The sequence below is a fragment of the Haliotis rufescens genome, unplaced genomic scaffold (genome assembly GCF_023055435.1).
Source record: "Haliotis rufescens isolate VD_foot unplaced genomic scaffold, xgHalRufe1.0.p SCAF_2, whole genome shotgun sequence".
Lineage (NCBI taxonomy): Eukaryota > Metazoa > Mollusca > Gastropoda > Lepetellida > Haliotidae > Haliotis > Haliotis rufescens.
This window is the reverse complement of record NW_025963890.1, coordinates 14,579,817-14,592,852: the sequence shown is the minus strand read 5'-3', so window position 1 is coordinate 14,592,852 and position 13,036 is coordinate 14,579,817. Positions and strand designations below refer to the sequence as shown.

The window sequence follows — 13,036 nt, the reverse complement described above, 5'->3', positions numbered from 1 at the left end:
AAGAACCCTACGTGTACTTTGTGTTTATTCTGCCGATTGAAAACTTACATATTCACTATAAAAAAGATTGTTAATAAAACGGGAAACGAACTGCTAGACAATAGGTTACACTAGATTTCACAACAAGACATCTTTCTGTTGCACAAATCCAAAACAATTTAAACAAAACAAAAATACCACACTTTGCCATGTGTATTATAAGAAAGCCCATAGATTTAGAAATAGGAAAACGTCTGAACTTGCATTACAATAGTCATTACTCACAGATATTAATTAATATAATGTAGATTATTGTGTGAAAAAATCTATTTCAGTTGTGAAAAAATCTATTTCAGTTGTATATGAATATAGTTTTTTTTCACTAGATCACCGTCAAATTGATAGTTATAGTACCGTGTCTGTTTTTATGTTAAAACCCAAGGAGTTAAACAACCATTTTAATTAACTCGATCACCACGTTGATATTTGGTGTGAATTCATTAGCAACATAAAAAACAAACAACTTTCAATAACAAAACTCTTAAAGCATACCTAAAATCCTTACCCTTGTGGTCAAGGGCAGATAACTTCTTGTATTGCAAATTAGCTCCCTTGTTCTGAAGGTCATCACCATCGCCGACATGGCGGACAAACCAGTCGACCCAGTGCCTGAAAAGGCATGGCAAAAAGATTTACGCCTCAAAAGACAAAATTTCTACAAGGGCAGCCAGTATCCGCCATTCGCCATCGAGCCTTTGCCATACGACCGTCAAAGGTTGGGCGGAGATGGCATGTCTCAATCTGATCGTGCGCTCAGGCGTCAGTGGGTGAAAGACCAAGAGCTTTCTCCCCGTGAACCAAGAATAATCGAGGAAATTAAACCGAAGAATGTTTTCAAGAGAATGTATAACGCACCATGGAATACGATCTTCGGTGCTTTAAAGCCAATAATGGTAGGAACTGCACCATTATGACTACGAGTTACACAAACATGTTTTAACTGTTTTGACCTCCACAACTGATCATGCTCAATGTCTAAGATACTGGCTACTTTCGTCAAAGTTTACCTGAGATGCAGTCATTACAAGTAAATCAAAATGACATTACCCGTGTTAAGAGAATTGTTCTGTTTTATGTTATTGGTTCCTTCTGTTTAACCATAAAAACTGAAATAGATACACGACCAGGATTGTTTCATAATCGAACATGTTGACAGATGCCTGATTTTGGATCCCTTATACATGTATGTCTATTTAAGCATGAGAAATGTCTAAAGGAATCTAAATTAATTGTTAGCCTCTCCTAATATGGCTATAGTTAGGATGAATGTCCAGTTAAATGTAAAATAATGGAAATGTTTCAATTACGAGCTGATTACATGGTCTCTACACGGTCACCATTGCATGGCAAAAGATGTTTTGATAAATGTTACTTGTTTTTACCCTGACTTGTGCTAAGCAATAAGGGGATAAAACAAGGACTGGTCGGCTCTGAGTCAGTAAATTGCAGCTAGAACTATAAAACCGGCTTAATCAGGACTAGTACTGTACAAGCAGCAACACATACACACACACATATGTATTTCACCTCACTCACCTAAACATGTTGAACCTAATCCAGTTCTTTGTGTGAAACATGACTATGCTAACCAGAAGCCTTATGCATTCAGGCCCTCCCATAATGTTGTACACTGATGATCATATTTCTCTCTCGTGTTTTACAGGGTGAATTTCCTGCAACAGTGGCAAGACTGGTTGTTCCTCGGACCTTGATCTTCTACAGCATCATACTGGTTTCTTACTATCAACTGAAGTACCATCCAAATGTAAGACCACAAATCTCTGTAACCATGGTAACCATCCCTGGAATGCAAGTCTCTGTAACCATGGTAACCATCCCTGGACTCTGTTGTGCTTACCCTTTGTCAAGTGTTTACAGTGCTGCTGATGCTACTCCTATTGCAGTATTAACCTTGCAGTCCAGTCATTTAGTAAAGTGCTATGGTCTCTCCAGCAGTGAGGGTGGGACATATTTGCTGGGCAGTCATGTGTAGTAGTTGTCTGAGGTGCATTGTAATACCAGAATTAGTGACAGCAATGATGATAAGACTTTAATGGTTCTCATGCTCTTCAGTTTGAATAGAATCCAAACTTTAATTCACTTGTTTCAGCTTCGTGGACATTGTAGTGAGTTTTAAATCTGATTTTAATGTTTAAGTATGAATGTCCGTTAGCACATCTAGCATATTATTTTCAACTTATTTATCATGTTTAAATAGATAAAGAATTAATGTCAATTTACCTTTCATCTTTTATCATGTTTATGTTTCTGTTTTTGTCTTGTTTATTCAGGATTGGACAAGAGTGAATGGTTTCCACATCTACACCAACAAACCTGCAGTCTTTGGTGTAAGTAAACATGTCAGTGTGTTTTGTCACAACCTCATCGTGTCCAGCAACCCTTTTGATGCTGGCAATACCGCCTCTGTGGTCTAGTGGATAGAGTGCCTCAGTGTTTGATCCTCAGCTGCATCATATCAAAAGATGTTAAAAGATGGTAACTGTTGTTACCCTATCTGGCGCTTGGCATGAAAGGGATAAACAACTGGTCAATATACTGAGTTTGAGAGGGTATTCATGTTAAAACAGAGGCTTGGTATCTCAGTGGGCCACCACTTTGGAACCGGTATTACTCCAGACGAGTACAAGCAGAGTATGTGAAGATCCAGGTTGGACTTGGTCTTCAGCTACCCATGCTTATTGTAAGAGGCACCTATGCTTGTCTTAAGATGTGACTAACAGAATCGGGTGGTCAGGCTCGCTGACTTGGTTGATGCATGTCATCATATGCCAATTGCGTACATTGATGCTCATGATGTCAATCACTGGATTGTCTGTTCCAGACTCAATTATTTACAGACTACAGTCACATAGCTAGACTATTGTTGAGTGCGGTGTTCAACAACAATCAAAACTAGTACAAGAAACCACACGCATGCATAATTTTGGACACATCTAAACCCCATTTTACCTTTGATTTTAACATGGTTGAACAGCAATGGCAATGAACAGGTTGGTGTGGTAGGCCAATGCATGAGTTATGGGGGCAATCCAAATGCTGTGTGCGGTTACCACATGGATGCTGTGTGTGAAACCATTTCTGGTGTCACTCGTCGTGATACTGCTAAAAGCAGCATAAACCCGCACTACATGACATGAAAATATGTTTTGTGATAGTGTGAATGTATACAAATTACAATGAAATCAGATGATGCAGTAATTTCAGCATCTCATCACATTGATGACAACTGCTTAAAACCCAGCTACTCTCACCTTTAGCTGTTTATAATCAGGGCCGGTGGGGTAACCTAGTGGTTTAAGCGTTTGCTTGTCATGCCGAGCCATGGGTACTATGTGTGAAGCCCATTTCAGCTGTCCCTTGCCGTGATATTACTTGAATATTGCTTAAATCGGCATAAAGCCATACTCACTCACTCACTCACTATTTATGATCATTCTTGAGAATATCATCATCCTTTCCATGTTCTGTTGGTTTTTTTCCACAGGACCAACCTCCTCCACCTGAGAAGAACTCCCCTAGTGATTTCTGTGAGCGAGGATTCAAATCCAGGAATGTTCTTTTGGATGGGAAGACAAGTCGTGTTGCATGAAGTATAGATTTAAAAGACTCATGTAGAAATTATTGTGTGTCTGTTAATAGTGTCAGTGTTTAGTGGCAGGTTATCATTTGAATTTAACTTCGGGTGATGCCGGAGAATTTCGACCTGATGAAGACTGACCTCACAATACATGACTGTATATACATGGAATAAATGTTGCCACAGACATCCGATTGTCAAGTTGTGTCTTGCTTTACATTATAGCTAAAATGGATAGAATTATCATTAAACCGCATGCATGTAATCAGAAATGAGCGGGCCACTGTAACTTGATATTGCCCTCATGTTGCTTGACGACAGGCCATTATCACGCCTATTGTTATGTGACGTCATAGGAAAGGTGACGTCACGTTCAATAGTGACGTCATCTGGTTTGTTCTATGACGTTTCCTTATTCGTAAAAGTGGGTCAGTGAAATTTGTGTTCACTGTTGATTGCACTAAATGTTTCAAAACCGATAGTGTTTATTTTTATTTGATAACAAATTCTATCCATTTTAGGTACAATAACGGTAACGCTATTTTTCAGGGCATGATCATTTTGCAGAAGCCCTCGGTCTTTTCAACAGCCCTCCTTCGTCAGGCAGTTAATGGAAGACCTGGGGCTTCTGCAAATGTTTATGCCCTGAAAAATAGCGTTACCCTTATAACACTGTGCTGTTGGAAAGTTGAAGTAATCCATCTTGTCTTGCAGTCTTGTGGAGAGTCTAAATTTGAAACAGATGAGGCGGTTTCACTAATCTCTTTTATTAGTTCAGGTGGGTAAGTCAGTGGAGTTGCTCATTTGTACTTCAGCTTGAATCAGTCATTTTGTTGTCATTGTCATTTGATGGCATGGGGTGAGTGAGTTGGGTTTAAAAGGGCCTTGAACAGTTTGCCAGTTATATCAAGGCATGCCAGCTTAATGTGAAAGGAAAGCCCTGGTATGAGACATTTACCACCTAAGTGTAACCCACGAGCACGCTTATGATGCTGCCAAACCAAGAAACATGCTTGGGGCAAACCGGATTCGATTCCACAATCATTGGTGTCTGGCATGCCCAAGGCACGAAACTCTGCACAGGGAATGTTGATTACTTGATTGTTTAGATTTTCTCCATGTTCGGTGTGGCCTTACTACAAGATGTTTCAACCAACAGGTTGGTGTTCTTCTCCTTGGCGCAAAGGATAAAACATGACTCCAAGGATTTGGTTGACCAGGGAAGCACTAATGGAGCCAGTACACGTGAGGGCGTTAGCCCCATGTTTTACTAGCAAGTCACTGCTGCCTGACTGTTTTTCCCTGTAAACCAAAGTCGAGGAGGAGTATTTTATCCGATTTAACAACAATTATTTATATTTGTTTAATATTTAATATAAAAATGCGTTACCACAATCTAAAGAAACGCTCGTAAAATATATCGGACAAGGCCATATCCGCTTTACATGGTACCTTCTAATGAACCCCCCATCTTCAGCCAGTCCTAAGGGCTAATGGTAAGAGTGCCTACCAGAGATATTTCATCATGTTATCTCACACTTGCCCGAACCAGTCACATATTCTAATAGTATTCTTTGGATTGAACCATTAAGCATGTTCGGGCCCAGTACTGGAGACAGGGGAGCTTTTACATTTCTCCAACGGGGTACTTCTAAGCTTTTGCCCAATGTTTACAATATGAGGATATTTTAGTAGATAACATCCTTATCAGCAATGCCTTGTTTAGGCGTTTAATGTAGTAATCATGGCGAAGTCTTTTGAGAGAGAGAGTCAAATGCTACTCATGACCACGAAATAGAGGTCAAGGCCATCATGATTGCAGAACATTTCTTGAGTGATATCTGTTGCCGTGTGGAGAGAGTGAGTGAGTGAGTATGGTTTTACGCCGCTTTTAGCAATATTCCAGCAATATCACGGCGGGGGACACCAGAAATGGGCTTCACACATCGTACCCAGCCGTGTGGAGAAGAAAGGCGCGCTAGAACGCCCAGAGACTGGATTTGTTTTGAAGACCCCAGTGCAGACGCTTGGAGCTCTAGATTGAATGGGATCGATTGGGGTGGACAGAGTCGTGACCCCGCCTGCCCGTCCGTCGGTCCATTATCATTTCGTTTCCAGAGCACACCTCGAAAACCGTTCAATATCTTTCAACAAAACTTTGCACATTACCAAACAGACCCTGAAGTGGTGCCTTTTGCTGTTTGCAGATATTTTGCATTTTTAATTTTTCTCGATTTCCATGGAACCAATTTGGACTCTTACACCTTTCTGTATGTGTAACGATGCGAACGTGTGTGTTAAATGGGGCTTTGGACTGCTTTCTGTCAATGGTCAAATATGCACGACAAATATCACTTGTGTAAAAGGGAATATGTTTAATATTATATCATAATGATTATCGAATCACAACAACTAAAATTGTACCACACATAGACTTTGAAAGGAATTTGATTAACAGAAAGTAGCAATAGTATCAAAAACGGTTGGGGTGTAAACCAATTGCGTAGACCTAAACACATGATGTCAATCACTGGTTTGCCATATAAATGGACTACTGCTCAATGCGTCCTTAAACGTAAAACAACGTACAGGCAAACAAACACAAGAAACCAAGACAATGTGACAACAGTTAATGGAATACATGATATTAATAATTTCATAATTGATAAGACTTTCATCTTTCAATAAATGCAAAACGTCAACGCCAGAGAATATTTAGTTTCGACATTTCAGCATGTACGTAAAAGTGATTCATGACTTTCACATATTTTCTAAGGATTGGCTTTGTGCGTTGGATCAGTGGAAATCCCCCTTATGCTGAGACCGACAGACATTTTCAATCTCATTTAATTATTAATCTGTAGACGTCAAAGACTCATTCTTGTTAAATTATTGATGCTAATATGAAACGTTTCTTGACTTTTATTGGACCATCAGTAACATGATCTTGTCAATAACAAGAACACCCAGGCCTTAGAGATTATTACATCATCTATTATTTATGCCATTATCCTTCATTGGAAATAGCGTCTTAATTAGAAAAGATATCAGACTAGATAGTCTAGAAATTAAGCCCTGGTTTGGCATTGATGTCTGTGTACGTGAAAGTGGCAGAAAATAACATGTACCAGTCGAACCCCGTTATCTCGAATCAAGCGGGGCCGTTTTGTAAACTTCGAGATAATCGGACATTCGAGACAACGAGCCATTGAAATCCAGACTGATCAAGTAACAGTATTACTAATAAGATCAATAGCAATACGATCGCACTTACCGGACAATAAGAACTACAAGAAGTGCACCTACAGTTGTGTTAGGTGTGTGAGGATAGGTACTAGATAAACGGGTACCAAGTGCTTATTGCTGTATGGTATGCACATATTTTTTTTTAATCATTTTTTTTACTTTATTTTTTTAATTTTAATTTTTTAAATTTTATTTTTGACATCATTTTTTAGTCATGTTGATTATCCACGATTTTACATGTCCCTGTACATTGCCACGTGGACTGGCATATCAGGGTTTATATTTTTATGTTTGGGTTTGAGTTGCTTAAAGCAATAATACTCATCTAAATATTCAGTACACATTTAATTTTTTCTGCAAGATTAACATTGTTATACTGTATGGTATGGTATGCACATTCGCGCTTCTTAAAACTGTAAATGTGGCAAATGCCAACTTCGAGATAAATGTATAAAATGTTATAGAAAAGTCACAGTTTGGACCGAGTCCAATGTTCGAGATAGCACTCTCTCTCTTTTTTCTCGAATTCGAGATGAGCCTGGACATTTATATGCATTTATATAGTGAGGCGGTCGACACCGGAGAAAAGGTTCGAGATATCGGTACATTCGGGTTAACGCGGTTCGACTTTGATTTACTCAACAACCAATTTGATGGCTTATTGCCCTAATCAGCCACCATGATAAAGATATATGTAATAGCGAATAGGGAATCTGAAAACGACGAAACATTTGACTGAAAATGAATGCTTAATTTTTCTTATTTGTACATATATTAACACGACCTTGAGAGTGAGTACAGTAAACTACGGTTATTACGAATTCAAAGGGACCACTTATTTTAGTTCGTCATAACCGTAGTTCGTTATAAGCATATATACAGCATATATACAACACATGGACGGGACTACAAAATAAGTTCGTTATATCGGTCACTTCGTTATAAGCGTGTTCGTAATAACCGTAGTTTACTGTATAATATAATTTTCAGCTAACTTGGTGGTGAACCACCATATACCGATGTTTGAACACAGACAGGAATGGTTAGTCAAGTTTACTAACTTAGTGAATTTACTGACCACTCAGACACCAACACGTTAGTAGATTTTACTTTTGTTTGTTTGTTTGTATGCTGTTTGACGCCGCACTCAGCAATATTCCAGCAATATGACGGCGGTCTGTAAATATTCGAGTTTGGACAAGACAATCCAGTGAATGACATCATGAGCATCGATTTACGCAAGTTGTAAATGATGACATGCATCAATCAAACCAGAGAGTCTAACCACCCGATCCCGTTAGTCGCCTATGAGGACGAGGAGGACGATGTTACCGAGAGTGCCACGAAGGTGTCACGCGCTGGGAAGGAGCTTGGCCAATGGAAGATACTTTGTTTTCTGATAAGAAAGATTTTTCGCTAAAGAAAATCAGCATCGATCAATCCTAATTGATGTCATTAAGGTTGAACAAATAACAGGAATTATTTTGCGTATGACATATTTAATAGGTTTAAAACGTATGCCATTACGATCCATCATAAATTTACTACCACTATAATATAGCGTTCCAAGCTAAGTCTGTGCATGTGAGAGGTGTTTAGTGTGTGTGATTTGATGTATGTTGGAGAGAGGTGTTTAGATGTGTGATTGGGTGAAAATGTGTATATGTGAGAGGTGTTTTGCATGTGTAAATGGGAGGGTGGGTGAGTGAGTTTGGTTTAACGCCGCTTTTAACAGTATTCCAGTTATATCGCGGCGTGTCAGCTTAATGTAGGAGGAAAGCCCGAAGTGATGCAGGTCTCAGACGTTTACCACTTCGGTGAAACCCACGCGCACGGGTATGGTGCTGACAAACCTAGAAACATAATCGGGGCGAACCGGGCTTCGAACCCACAATCATAGGTTTCTGGCGTGCCCAAGGGACGCAACTCTGCACAGCGAATCGCGGCGCCTTAGACGACTGGGCCACCCGTGCCCCCGTAAATGTGTGAATGTGTGAGAGGATAATGTTAACCTGTGTGAATGGGCGTATGTGTGAGAGAATGTGTGATTATATGCAAGTGTGTGTCTGTGTGCGATGAAGATTTGTTTTGCAAGTATGTTCGTGTAAATGAATTTGTGAGACAGGATAGTTTGTGGTGCCCGTCTAATCAAACATTTTGTCCTTTTGGACCAGCACGTTTAAAAAACTGTAGGCCCGAACAAAAATGCTGAAGCAGGGAGATATACTCTTGCAGTATTAATTACAATATATAACCAATCAGCCAGAAGCTTTTACTGCTATCAGAGTTCCCGTGAAACATCTTTGCTGCACCATGTCATACACAACAAACAACAAACACATAAATGCACATTCGCCATTCCCTTTCAGCTTTACACATATGATTCCATTTAATCAGCTCCTCATTCCTCCAGGGTTTCTTCACTGTAAGATTTCTCTTTCTATTATACCCACACGAATTAATGGTTAAACGCCGTGTTGGTGGTCTGTCATGCATTTCCCTTTTAACAGTCTTTATAATATAAAAGTGAGAAAACGCAGAGTCTTAACCATCTTGATTCGTATATGAGGATTCCATACTGTCTGTAAAGTCCTGAGGCGGTGGGGCAGCCTAGTGGTTAAGGAACGGAGCCACAGAACTTCCTGTGTCATGCCTGGGTATCGGAGGAGAGAGTGGTGGTCGGCACCGACACCGGCAGAGTGCTGTTGATTTAGGCAGAAGAGCTGAAGAATGAGTTCAACGCTGGAGCTCTCAAGGAGGAAAAGTAAGGAGTTCAAATCCATATCATTCTGCATGTTTCAGTATCAGGGGCGGTGGAGTAGCCTTGTGGTTAAAGCGTTCGCTCGTCACGCCGAAGACCCGGGTTCGATTCCCGACATGGGTACAATGTGTGAAGCCCATTTCTGGTGTCCTCCGCCGTGATATTGCTGGAATATTGATAAAAGCGGCACAAAATCACTCACTCAATATACAGTCCTGGGTTGTAGCACTACAAACCTCAGATGATAGAAAGTCCTAAGGGACATCTGATGTGTTAGTGAGTATGTATACTATGTATCTGTCTCCGTGACAAACTAACACTGCATTGATGAAATGTTAGAGTGAGTGAGTTGGGTTTAACGCCGCTTTTAACAGTATTCCAGTTATATCGCGGCGTGTCAGCTTAATGTGTGAGAAAAGCCCGAAGTGATGCAGGTCTCAGACGTTCGGTGAATCCCACGAGCACGGGTATGGTGCTGACAAACCTAGAAACATAATCGGGGCGAACTAGGATTCGAACACACAATCATAGGTTTCTGGGAGGCAACTCTGCACAGCGAATCGCCACCCGTGCCCCCGATGAAGTGTAAGACACATCGTTAAAATAGCATGGTCAAGATTCGTCACTGCTTGTGCATCAACAGAACCCACCGGAGCGCATTAATTGCCATTAATTAAGAAACTAGCAAATAAACGACCATGATTTATGTATTTTTATTAACAACATTATCAACAATATTTCTGTATAGTAACAAATCAACAACTTCAATGAAATCCATCAAAGTCCACATTAGCTACACATGTATGCAATGTTGTCATTTCTAAAACTATATATTTGTGACAGAATGCCTCGAGCAATATTCTCTGATTTTAATTGCATTTCTCCCCAAAACAAATACTCCAAAAGTGTCAACACACGGTTTTCTCGGAATAAGATTGTCAGACGAATTGTCGCTTTCCCATGAATAAACGCACATCTGGCCTAGTGACGCCGACCTTGGTCTCTGAAACCTCGCCGTCCGCGAACTGTCTTATCATCGTAGCGGTATCTGGAGCAGGGCTGCAGCCTCGGTGTCGTCGCCTATCGTCTCGGTTGTGGTTGTCGTCGTCTTTGCTATCATGGTTGTTGTCTCGGGCGACTCTGTATTCTGTTCCCTGACAAACACAAACATCCATCACCACAGTGTTAGCGATCACTCTTGTTTTGGATTCAACGATTCTCTTTTGTAGTGGCTTGTCACTAGAAATAAACACATTTTGAAAGTTGTTACTGTTCTTGTTCTTGTTAGCCCGGCTTCTTCTCCTTGGTTGTTCTGCACATGGCTATGATCACACCGTGAAATCTCCAAAACCGTGACTCCTTTCACTCAGCCGACTCCACCCTCTGATTTCCCTTTAACCCCATGACACCCGGTGTCGTAGCTGATTTTCAGTGATCCATTCATACAATTCTAATTCTATTTAGATTTTTACGTCCAGTGAAATCTGTTTCATCGGATAATCGAGACTGATTATTCTGTGGCCTTGCCATTTTGTATTTACTATATATGATCTCATTTTCCGAGTCCAGTGTCTGTACCATAAGGCTGAGATGAATAGGGGGTGTTCTAGCGACATCAGCATAAGACTTGGCTTGTATCCCGGTCTAGTTGTTAGGATATCTGTCCTTTGGGATATCAGGAGTCCATCCGAGATCTTCGTGATCTTAATATATACACTACATATGGCCAGGCAGCATCTCGGAGGCGTGAAAGGGCCAACCTGCCTAGCCGCTGTCCGAGGGTCAAGTCCCGACCAACAGAAAGTATTCTAACTTTAACCAGTCAAATCACTGAACAGCTGCCACGTATCGAATACGATACCTCTCTGGTCAGCCTGCAGTATCCCGCACCTCATTCCCAATGCTCAGCTTCAGTGGCCAACCGGCCATTCTCTAGTGTTAATAGCCATTAACGGGATTGCCTAAAAGTCGGGCCAAGAAAAGTCGGGCCGGACCAGCGGGTAATACGGAATATGGATTGCAGAATAATAAAACGAAACGTGCATATCTAGGCAGATCTCATTTGTCCAGAAACGTATAGTTTTGCTCATTTAATTGAGTTTGAATCAAAATGCATCTTCAGCAATGTAATAAACTGATAATTATAGCTACATACCGAGAGTCCATACCGAAAAGTCAGTGTCTTTTCTTTGATGAGAAGGTTTCTCACCGACCTTCGCGTGTTTTGACTACTCTTCTTTCATTAATTAACGTGTTTGGCATCCCTAATTAACCTTTACTAATTCATGTTAAACCGACACAGGATGTTTTCTGCAAGTAGATATTCGCGAATGTCATAGGGCTGACACGACACGTGTTAATAAATGTCAAAGCGCTTCTAAAATTACAAGCTAAACAACCAAACAATCAAATTTCAAAAACAAACCAAATTCTTAGGACTTATTTTCGATGAACATCTCACCTGGGAGGCTCACATCCAAAACCTAACAACTAAATGCAGTAAAGACCTAAACACCCTAAGATGCCTAACTGGCTCAAACTGGGGAGCCTCCAAAGATACCCTCCTCTCACTCTACATATCACTAATTAGATCAAAACTAGACTACGGCTGCGCCATATACAACACCCTAAACAACTCTCTATCTAAAAAACTTGACTCAATACAATACCAAGCCCTTAAACTAATTACACGCACCCAACATGGCACCTCCTACACCTCACTTCAGGCACTTACAGGGGAAATGCTACTAAATCTACGCAGGGAACATCTAAGCCTTAATTTCTGGGCCGCGTCCCAAACAAACCCTCTCATCCAAAACTTGATTAACCAAAACATTAGCCCAAGAAACCAAGCTCTAGCTCGCAAACACCCCTTACTCACCCCAATATCCCAAAGAATAACTAACTACCTCAATGAACACCAAACTCAAAATCTTAAACAAAACTGCAAAAAATCAAATATCTTCACCCCTAAACTCAAAATACCCAAAATAGACACAACGCTAGCAAACCAAATAAATAAACAAACCGACCCAAACATAGCTAAAACCACCACACTCGCATACATACACGAAAATTGGCCAAATTGGTGTCACATATACACTGACGGATCTTCAGACCCGATCTCCAACCACACAGGCTTCGGAGTCCATACCACACAACCAGTTATATCCACACAATCTTACCGACTCCCTAACAACCAATCTATATTCACGGCCGAACTTATGGGCATGGCCTCAGCCCTGCATAACCAACAATCTAAAAACAACAATAAAATCCTAATTCTCACCGACTCCCTTAGTGGACTTCAAGCCCTCCAAAACAAAAATACCAAAAAACGACCTAAATTAATAAACCAAATACTTAAAAGCTCCAACGACCTAACAAAAGCA

General features: G+C 40.5%; 1 protein-coding gene across 1 annotated transcript; it reads left to right on the top strand.

Annotated features, from left to right (window-relative positions):
* The first annotated feature begins 578 nt into the window (after positions 1 to 578).
* Positions 579 to 3,826, top strand: LOC124135574. The gene is made up of 4 exons (XM_046500936.2): positions 579 to 932; positions 1,703 to 1,804; positions 2,331 to 2,387; positions 3,545 to 3,826. Exons 1-4 carry the CDS (start codon positions 621 to 623, stop codon positions 3,647 to 3,649), a joined length of 576 nt encoding a protein of 191 aa, XP_046356892.1. The 5' UTR covers positions 579 to 620; the 3' UTR covers positions 3,650 to 3,826.
* Positions 3,827 to 13,036: the final 9,210 nt, after the last annotated feature.

Excerpts from the sequence above, each read along its gene's own strand:
- LOC124135574 (XM_046500936.2), top strand. The coding sequence starts at position 621 with ATGGCGGACAAACCAGTCGACCCAGTGCCTGAAAAGGCATGGCAAAAA. Across the intron at positions 1,805-2,330 it reads AACTGAAGTACCATCCAAAT|GATTGGACAAGAGTGAATGG; the intron begins GTAAGACCACAA and ends TTGTTTATTCAG. Across the intron at positions 2,388-3,544 it reads ACAAACCTGCAGTCTTTGGT|GACCAACCTCCTCCACCTGA; the intron begins GTAAGTAAACAT and ends TTTTTTCCACAG.